Source organism: Bombina bombina, chromosome 6 (assembly GCF_027579735.1).
Source record: "Bombina bombina isolate aBomBom1 chromosome 6, aBomBom1.pri, whole genome shotgun sequence".
Taxonomy (NCBI): domain Eukaryota; kingdom Metazoa; phylum Chordata; class Amphibia; order Anura; family Bombinatoridae; genus Bombina; species Bombina bombina.
In genome coordinates, this window is record NC_069504.1 from 511269833 (window position 1) to 511280230 (window position 10398).

At 33.6% G+C, this 10398-nt stretch overlaps 1 protein-coding gene across 1 annotated transcript in view; it reads left to right on the top strand.

The window, feature by feature from the left end:
• Positions 1-1087: 1087 nt before the first annotated feature.
• LOC128664499 (olfactory receptor 1019-like) overlaps positions 1088-10398 on the top strand; it is a 10823-nt gene continuing 1512 nt past the window's right edge. Inside the window, exons 1-2 of the mRNA XM_053719322.1 lie at positions 1088-1227; positions 10258-10369. Coding sequence (XP_053575297.1) covers positions 1088-1227; positions 10258-10369 — 252 coding nt within the window. The remainder of the gene's footprint in view (positions 1228-10257; positions 10370-10398) is intronic.

Sequence of the window (10398 nt, forward strand, 5' to 3'; positions counted from 1 at the left end):
GGTAGGTGGCTGCGACGTTGGGGGGGGGCAGATTATGGGGTAATAAATATAATGTAGGTGTCGGCGATGTTAGGGCAGCCGATTAGGGGTTCATAGGTATAATGTAGGTTGCCGCGGTGTCCGGAGCGGGAGATTAGGGGTTAAAAAAAATTATTATAGGGTTTGCGATATGGGGGGCCTCGGTTTAGGGGTTCATAGGTAGTTTATGGGTGTTAGTGTACTTTATAGCACAGTAGTTAAGAGCTTTATGTTCCCGTGTTAGCCCATAAAGCTCTTAACTACAGACTTTTTTTTTTTACGGTTGGAGTCTTGTCGGTAGAGGCTCTACCACTCACTTCTTCCAAGACTCGTAATACCAGCATTAGGCAAATCCAATAGAAAAGATAGGATACGCAATTGACGTAAGGGGATCTGCGGTAGCCTCGAGTTGCGCAAAGAAAGTGAGCGGTAGACCCTTTCCTGGCTGATTCTAAATACCAGCGGGCATTAAAAAGCAGCATTAGGACCCCTTAACGCTGCTTTTTAACCCTAACGCAGAACTCTAAATCTAGGCAAATGTGTTTAATCTGATGTTACATAGTGTTTGGATATTATTGTTTTTATACTTTAATTTCGATATGTCAAATTCTAACTTTTTTTTTTCTTTGTTAGATATCGAGGAGGAGGAGGATTCTTCTAGAGAGGTGATTCTGAATCTTGCTCCGTTAGAGCACATAGTCCAGAGGTTAGAGCTCCAGACCTTGGAAGCTTAACTCCTGACCTCTCACAAATGGCACAAGATCAGGATTTTGCTATTCATGAGCCTGTAGCTAACCCCTCAGATGACATTGACAATCCAAATCTCCCTCAGGATGTTGTAGCAGAGCAGGAAATTGATGCTTTGGAACCTGCACCTGCTCAACCCATACTCAAAGAGTCTGCACCATTGGAAGATGCTGCTCTCAATTAAATGCTAAATCTTGCAAGAGGATATAGAGCAGACAGTAGACAGGTTCAGGATATTTTGGCTGCACATTTAGAAAGATTTGATAACTATAACCAGCAACGATTGGAACTGGACCGTGAAATCTTTCAGTGGCAAAGAGAAATGGACAGGGAAAGGAACCAGCAAATAACCAGGGCCTTGGCAATAGCCGAAAATAACATGCAGATGGCTCAAACTACTATGCAGTCTATGTTAGATATAATAAGAGATACAAACACACAAGTTCCGGGTAGGATGCTCAAGTCAGACTCTCACTGTGGTGTTCTTCTGCGCTATCATGTGTCCGGCTTGATTACCTAGTGCGGGTGCACGAAGAGAATACGTCCCTGTCCAGATGTTGTACACATAGAAGTAGACAAAAAGAATCTCCTTGGCACTCCAAAGGAATAGGTAAAAAGATGTCACAGGAGGGTGATGTTCCCCCTGTTTTCTCTTGCTAATATGTTTTTATTGGGCTGCCGTCCATGTTCATGTTTTTAAGCTGTGCACAAATAAAGAACTTTCTTTTTACCTATTCCTTTGGAGTGCCGAGGAGATTCTTTTTGTCTACTCCTATAATAAGAGATAGACAGCAGAACCAAGAATTGCCTGATCCTAAGAGACAAAGGTTCCATTAGTTCAGTTAGCCCTTATTAGGTTACTTGTTTATACTAGTTGAATGGTTTAATTTTTTTTTTTTCCTAAAATTTTTTATTATTGTTATTTGTACATATGTTTATTAAAGTTATCAATTTTTTTTATTTATGAATTTTTTTTAATGAGTTGAATGTTTTTTTTAAAATGTGACACAACAAAAAATATGAAAAAAAAATATATTTATTAAAACATTAATTAAAAAAATTACTAAAGAAACAAAATCATTAGAAAAAAAATTATGACCGTGATGGTCCTCCTGGCCACTACATTAACTTTTTGCTTTAATTGACCATTTAAACATAGAAACAGACAATTGTAATGTCATAAAAGTGTTAATTAAACAAAAATTTCTATTTCATTTTTTTTAATATATAAATATATATATATATATATATATTTATATATATATATATATATATATATATATATATATATATATATATATATATATATATATATATATATATATATAAAATGTATCAATACTTGTTGCAATTCAATCATTGCTTAGATGTTTTCTATAATATACGTTTTGTAGAGATTTTGAACCTGGGCATTTAAATTCTTTAGATAATCCATTATTTGTTTAATTTATTCACAAACAGAAGATTGTAGTTGTGATGCAACATCTATATTTAAAAAATAAATACAAATAAAGATTGTGCCACAAGTTTTACAAAAAGGCTGTTGAAATGCAGTAACCACAAAATTATTACCATTTTGATTAGAGGATGTATTTTCCATAGTTGGACTTGTCTGTGTATATTTAGAAACCTCAATATCAGAAATATTTCTTGAGTTGTTGTCACTACTTGAATCGGTAACATATATTTATAATTTGATACATATATACATTGTTAGATTGTAGTATAATTTTTATTTATAAAGTAAGCATAGAGATATCAAAGATTTACCTAGTTGCGGTGATGGTGAAGTTACTGACATTTTTTTAGAATCATTATTTTCATCATTGTCACTATCTATGAATGATTAAAGATTAACACAATTAAAAACTTAAAGGTACAGTCTACAACAGAATTTAAATAATTTATAAATAGAGATAATTACCCATTAACCGTTTTTGCCAGTGAATGGGTAATAAAAAAAAATAATTGATTGAAATGTATTGGTAATAAAAAAGTAAATGGAAAAGTTGGCTAACATTGTATGCCCTATCTGAATCATGAAAGTTTAATTATGAGTAGACTGTCCCTTTAAGTATTATAAAAATACCTTTAAGTAATTGCAATAATCTTCTGAACCACTTTTTCTTTGTTTTCAACACTCTTTTATTTTTTTCTATTATAAAACAAAAAAATCTAAATCATGATTATGTTAATAACAAGATTAACTTTAGAAATTTAATTCAGGGATCCTTTAACCTTGAGGTGTATGTACGATTGTTAGGCGTCTGACACCTCCTTTCTGTGGAGACAATTCTCTGTCAAGCAAAGACAGTGGCAAGGGCCTCACTGCGAGATGTCAAATTTAGAATAGGCCTTACATAACATGGAGGAGGAGTACCACAAATAGCTTCTTTCTTCTTATCTGAATTATTAAAAACAGATATAAAAAACAGCATTATTAAATTGATTTAGTTTGTTTATTTTTTTCACATTTCAAATAACTTAAGTTTAATATTAAATATTCTATTATTTAAAGATTTTAAGTTTTCTCTTTTACTTTGATTTCAATCTTATAAATTGATTTTTAAAACCTAACAAGAGAATACTTCTATTTAAATAATAGAATACAATATGATACTGATCCTGAATACAAATTTAAAAAAAAATTTAAAAGCAGGAATGTAAATTTTAAAAACAATTACATTTTTGGTTCAGCAACATGGATAGCAAGAGATTATTGGAGGCTTACATTTACCCACCAATAACAAAGCATAACCAAGTTTAGGAACCAAACATGGGCAGGCTCTAAGGAATAACATTCATGCTTTTTAAATAAACATAGCAAGAGAACGACATTTTTTTTTTATATGATTTAATTATAAATTTGTTAATAATTACATTTCCTATCATAGTTGTGAAAAAAATATAGGTGATTAGTGTCCCTTTAATAAAATTTTTAATGGTAAAGTTATGTATAGCAACACAGTAGAGCGCACAATGATATCTAAACAGCACACTTATTTAAATTGATATAATTTTTTTTAATAAACTAACATGTCCTTAGAAGGCTTCTAATCGATTGGTAATATAGTGGCTCTCTATGTCTAATATCACTGTAGCGTCTCAAACATTGACATCTGGTCCTTTTTATTTTTGAAACCCGATACATTCTGCGTATCATTTTGTATATTGTTTTGTCCCTTTCATCTTGCATGACTCCTCGGATACCTCCTAAACGTTTTGGAAAATATCGGTCCATCACATACACTAGAATTATCATTTCACCAGTTGTGAAAGGTGTTAGTCTCTTCATCCTTCCTGGTCGCATAGTAACTTTGTAAATGGGTGTGTCACATCTATAAAGCTTTTTAATCTCGCGTTATTTAGTCTTTCTCAAAAAATAATTAGATATTGTTAAAAGGTTAGAAATATTTACATAAATTATTTTGAATGTTGTACTATTTATAGTAATTATACGTTTATTTTTTTTGTTACAGATGTATAAAAAAATATGTGAATAATAATTTATGGTATATGTATTTTTGGTTTTAGATAGATTTGTTTGTCTTAGTTCTATATAGTTATCAATATATTTCTTTTTTTATTTGTAATGTAGTATAGAGTGTCATGTAATTATAGATCGTTATAAGTTTTTTGGTTATATAGATAAAATCTGATCTGTATATTTTCAATGCAAAATAAAGTTCTATTTTTTATCAATATTTTATGAGCCATCTTTAAATATTTTTTTTTATTGATATTTAGCAGCATGTACTAATAAACAAATATTTTTTTTCTTTTTTTTAAATAATGATTACTACTTGCAATTTATAGAATTTTTTTGCATTCACATCAATTTATATGTTAGAAAAAATAAGCTAAGTTTGCTATGTTATCCCACCAAAACGAAATTCATATGTGTATATCGATATTTTCATCATATAAGGATATCAATTCAATTAATCTTTTTACATAAGTCAGTTATTTATGGCCAACTTTTTAAAACATATTGATAGAATTTTTGTATCTATAACATACAATTGTAAATAATTTAATTTATTTTTTAAAAATAAAGAAAATTTGAACGATCACTCACACAAAAAATAACAACTTTTATTCACAATTAAAAAGAAATTTTTATTTTACATTTGAAATATATAAAAATATATATCAATCGAATACATTGTATTCATGAAATCAATCATTAAAATAGTTTTCTGCAACAAAATTTTTGGCGGTAATGGCCTGTCTTGTTGGTGCATCATTGCAGATGACCTCAGGAAAGTCCTCAAAGGAGATTTCATTAGCATCATCAATTACACATCCTCTTCGAATTGCAATGTTATGAAGAATACAGCATATCAGAATTATTTTTGCAACCTTTTCTGGAGCATACTGCATCACACCACCTGAATGGTCAAGACAACGAAAACGTATTTTCAACAATCCAAAAGCTCTTTCGATGATGCCTCGGGTGGATCTGTGTTCCTCATTGAATTTAACCTCACATCTTCTTTGAGGATTATTGTATGGTGTGAATAACCATTCTCTACTGAAATAACCAGCATCCCCTATGAAAAATAAAATTTAAAAAAATTAACATTTATAATATGATGCAAAAGATGATACATTTAAAGACAATTCAGTTTGTTATATACTTACATATATCACCATCTAACACAATAACATAATGAAAGTGACTTTACAAATACAATTACACTTATCTTACATAAAAAAAAAATGTACATTTAATTACCTAAAAGCCATCCTTCAGGCATCTCTTCATCCTCAAACTTTCAATATAAACCAGACTGATGCAAGATATAGGAATTATGGCAGGATCCAGGGAAGTTAGAACGGACACTGATTATTTGCATGCTATGGTCACACACCATCTGAACGTTGAGAGAATGGTACTGTTTTCAGTTACGGTAAACTTCCTCACGTTCTCGTGCTGGTTTAACTGCCACATGTGTGCAATTGATGACTCCAAGGACATTGGGCATTCCTGACATTCTATAAAAGTTAGACTTCACAGATTGCCACTCTTCAGGAGTCGATGGAAGGCACACATACCGTGGAAAGATCACCATCAATGCATTAATGACTTAGATGTCTAGAAAAAGCAGACTGGCTGATGCCACTTATGACACTAGACACAGCTTGGAATGAACCCGTGGCAAAAAAGTGTAAGGCTGCCAACAGTTTTAATAGTCCGGGTATGGCTTGTGAACATGCTGTCATAGGCTCCAGGTATTCTGCTATTTCATTATAAAGTTCCATAATAGCTTCTCTGTCCAAACAGAATCTCTGGATAACCTCCCGATCAGGAAGGGCTTCAAAACCCATACGAGTAAGGAAAACTCTAGGGACTCTAATTTATCTACCTCTCCTTCTTGGCAATCCATTATTTCCAGGTGCCTGTATAACCCTTCTTCCCCGTAATTGAATCAATCTGAATAGAAACATATGTAAAAGTGTCTCCATCTTCACTCACTGATCCAAAAACCAATAATGAAACTATTGTAGTCTAGTCGTTTCACATAAGTACTTCAACCTGGCGTCAGTTTGATACCGCCTATAGTTTTCTATTGTATTCGCTACCTAAATGGTCACGAAGCAAATCACGCAAAGTTACAGTGAAAGTTGTAGCGGATGGATTACTTGTAACATTGATAATTTCCGATATTAGCGAATTTACGTGCGATCGATCATGTAGTAAGTGAAAAAAGGGTTAGCAACGATTAGTTTTGTAAAATTACAAAAATAATGGTTTTTCAATTCGATTGCGGATTGGTAAATAAGGGATGTACACCGTGAGCGAATTTTGACACGGAAATACAGACGAAGGGTCACTTCGATGCTTAGTACATCATGCCCTCTGTCTCCAATACATTAATTTTGGGTGTTACTGCATCTATCAGTGCTGCCAAACACCAATTTCCTAAGCTTAAAGGGACATACAACTGCTGGACATAACTTTAATAGAAAGGTTACTATTCACCAAATCTATTCTCTTATTTTAACCCTTTACAGGTGCTGGTTTGAGTGAAGAGCTGCATTTTCATACTGGGCAGCTCCTGTATTATTGCACAGTGTGACAGAAGTAGTGAACATTGACAGATCAGTGACAATGACAGACTTTTCACAGATGTAGTGTGCTTTTTGGGTTAGCACACACAATACACTGACAGGAGTAGTTTTTTGTTGCCTATTTCATACACAGTTTAAGAATTACATGACACATAAACAATGGCCCAATGAGTAATAAAGAGCAATGCAGCTACTGCAAACATGTGCAGCTCACACACAGTAATGTGAATGCTAATCTGAAACAGGATTCAAATTAAGACTTTAAAAAAATCTGAACTAGTAAGGCACAGGATGAAAAACAAAAGAATGGTAAAGTAGTAACTAGGCTATTGTAGTTGTGCCTAGCAGTTAATGTCCCTTTAAATTAGGCATCCCTCAATCTCAATAAAAAAAAAATCTATTTTATTTTATTACATTGCTGTGTTTGTCCTGATATTTATGTTTGAAAATTCTGTGTTTGGTGTTTGTGTTTTGTTTCTTAAAGTTTTTTTTTTTATCTTTTTTCCCCCTGCTTGTTCAGCTACCAACTTTATGCCTCTGCTGCATTTTAAACAGTCCTGTTTATATTTTGTTGTTGCTGTCCCTTTTTTTGTGTCTTTTACCCATAGATTACCCAAAGGGACATTATACACTAGATTTTTCTTTGCATAAATGTTTTGTAGATTATCCATTTATATGGCCCATACAGCTTTTTTTTTTTTTTTTTTTTTTTTATGTATAGTTTTGATTATTTTTAAATAATATTATGCTGATATTCAGACTAAGCCCCAAAGTTTTAGGAATATAATGATGTATACCTACTCCAGCTTGCTCCTGTTTGTGTAAAGGGTCTTTTCATATGCAGAGGAGGGGGGAGTGTCTGCTTTCACTGGGAGTTCCTCTCAACCTAATCAAAAGTGCTAAACTGGAAGCTTTTAATTAAGTTTTTAACCCTTTGAGTGCTAAGCACTTTCCCACCTGGGTGCTAAGATTTTTTAATTTTTTTTTAATTTTTTATTTTTTGAACAATTTTTTTTTAACTTTTTTCAGACTCCACTGTGTGAAAGGTTAGGCGATTACCTTTCCAATGGTGGGTCTGTAGCTGCTTAGATGCCTGAGATACAGGCTTCTAAGCAGCATGCCCCCTGCTCCTATACTTAACATTGTTAAGTATAAATAAAGTTGCGCATTTTTTTTTTGCTTTGTTCACTTGGTATTCTTAGTTAAAAGCTAAACCTAGGAAGGCTCATATGATAATTTCAAAGCCCTTGAAGGCCGCCTCCTATCACATGCTTTTTTATTTGCTTTTCACAACAGGGGAGAGCTAGTTCATGTCAACCATATAGATAACATTGTGATCACACCTGTGGCTTATGGCAGACACTGCTCTAATTGGCTAAAATGAAAGTCAATAGATAATAAATAAAATGTCATGTGATCAGGGGGATGTCAGAAGAGGCTTAGATACAGGGCAATCACAGAGATAAAAAGTATATTAATATAACTGTGTTGGTTATGCAAAACTGGGGAATGGGTAATAAAGGGATTATCTATCTTTTTAAATAGCAAACATTCTGGTGTTGACTGTCCCTTTAAAAGGTTTTATACTGGATTTTTAGATCAGCATTTGTGCATATTATGCTTTATAGTAGTGTCTATTACATGCAGTAATATGAAAATTAGTCTATACTGTCCCTTTAAAGGGACAATCTACTTGAATGTTTTTATTGTTTAAAAATATAGATAATCCTACCCATTTCTCAGTTTTGCAAAACACAGTTATATGAATATACTTATTACCTCTGTGATTACCTTGTATCTAAGCCTCTGCAGACTGCCCCCTTATCTCAGTTATTTTGACAGATTGCATTTTAGCCAATCAGTACTAACTCATGCATAACTCCATGGGAGAGAGCACAATGTTATCTAGATGGCACACATTAACTAGCTCTTTCTAGCTGTGGAAAGCTAATAAAATGCACATACGATTTGACCTTCAAGGGCTTCAAAATTAGCATATGAGCATACCTAGGTTTAGATTTAAACAAAGAATGCCAAGAGAACAAATTAAATTTGATGATAAAAGTAAATTGGAAAGTTATTTAAAATGGTATGCCCTATCTTAATCATGAGAGTTTAATTTTGACTTGACTGTCCCTTTAAGCTCTGCAGCAGTCCTCTTTCTATGCTAGTCTCCTCTATGGACTCATTGTGTTAAGCAGCAGTCACTGCTTTTGACCCCTTGTAGGCAGGCTCACAGATCATCCGACTTCTGCTTCTTACTTTCTCTGTCACCTTTAAGGCGGTGGACATAAAACATATACGTTAAGGGTTGACAGACAGACCCTGCTCTCTAGCAATTGGTTGCATGAGACCAGGATGTTGTGTTGTTCAAGCATTAGTGTAGTGCAGTGGTGATCTTGTATATAAAAGAAAACTGTGTGATCTTGCATATAAAATGCATTTCCATCTTAAGGTTCACTGACAGTCTTAGGTCACAAAGCTATACATAGTTCTGGAATATAGACTAAGATCTGGATCAATTTAGAAGATGAAAGAATGTTCTGTGCAGGTGCTGCTGTCTTATGATAAAAGCATGCATTTTTTTTTATCTTTATTTAGAAAACAACTCATTTTGATATTTTACTGTAGCCCCTCTAAATGACATTCTGTCTCCAATACATTCATTCTGGGTGTTACTGCATCTATCAGTGCAGCCAAACACCAATTTCTAAGCTAAAACAGACATTAAACTGCTGGACACAACTTCAATAGGACGGTTACTATTCACCATGTTTTTTCCCCCCCTGTACCCTCAGCTTTCTTCAAAGCTATTCTCTTATTTTAATGCTTTACAGGTGCTGGTTTATGAAGAGCTGCATTTTCATACTGGGCAGCTCCTGTATTCTTGCACAGTGTGACAGAAGTAGTGAACATTGACAGATCAGTGACAATGCAAGACATTGCGGTAAGCAGGCTCTCATGTGCCAACCTTCCCTGCAAGGGCTCCGGAGCAGCTTACACTGCATCGTACATGGAGCCCTAAGTGCTATTGTATTTTCTTTTTATCATGCATTTGTTGATTGTGCAAATCTTCTGTATTTACTGGTCCTTTAATGTTAATGTTTGCAAATGTAAAATATTCACAAGTCTGTTTTGAAAAGATTTCTATCTGGATGAAACATGAAGTGTCTCAAGAACTTGGCAGACACAAACATAAGGCTCACTATGGGAATTCTGGGACATTATAGGAGTGCAGCCATGATTGATGCTAATACCAGCTGAATGGAATTCAGGGTCAAAGTTGATGAGGCTGTCTTGATATTCTTTCCACTTCTTTTCAAGTTTTCTTTTGCACATATATCAGAATGGGCTGTATTATCAGGGGTATTTTGTTGCTGTTTTTGTTTTAACTCATTTTTCATTTTGTGATGCCAGTATACTTCACAGTGGTGCTCATTCTATTGGCCTAGAGGTGAATGGTTATGTGATAGATCCTGCTTCATTTTTTTCTAATGGAAAGTCATTCTGCACATGTGACAAGGGGCAGGTACAAATGTTCTTTCTGGCAACATTTTT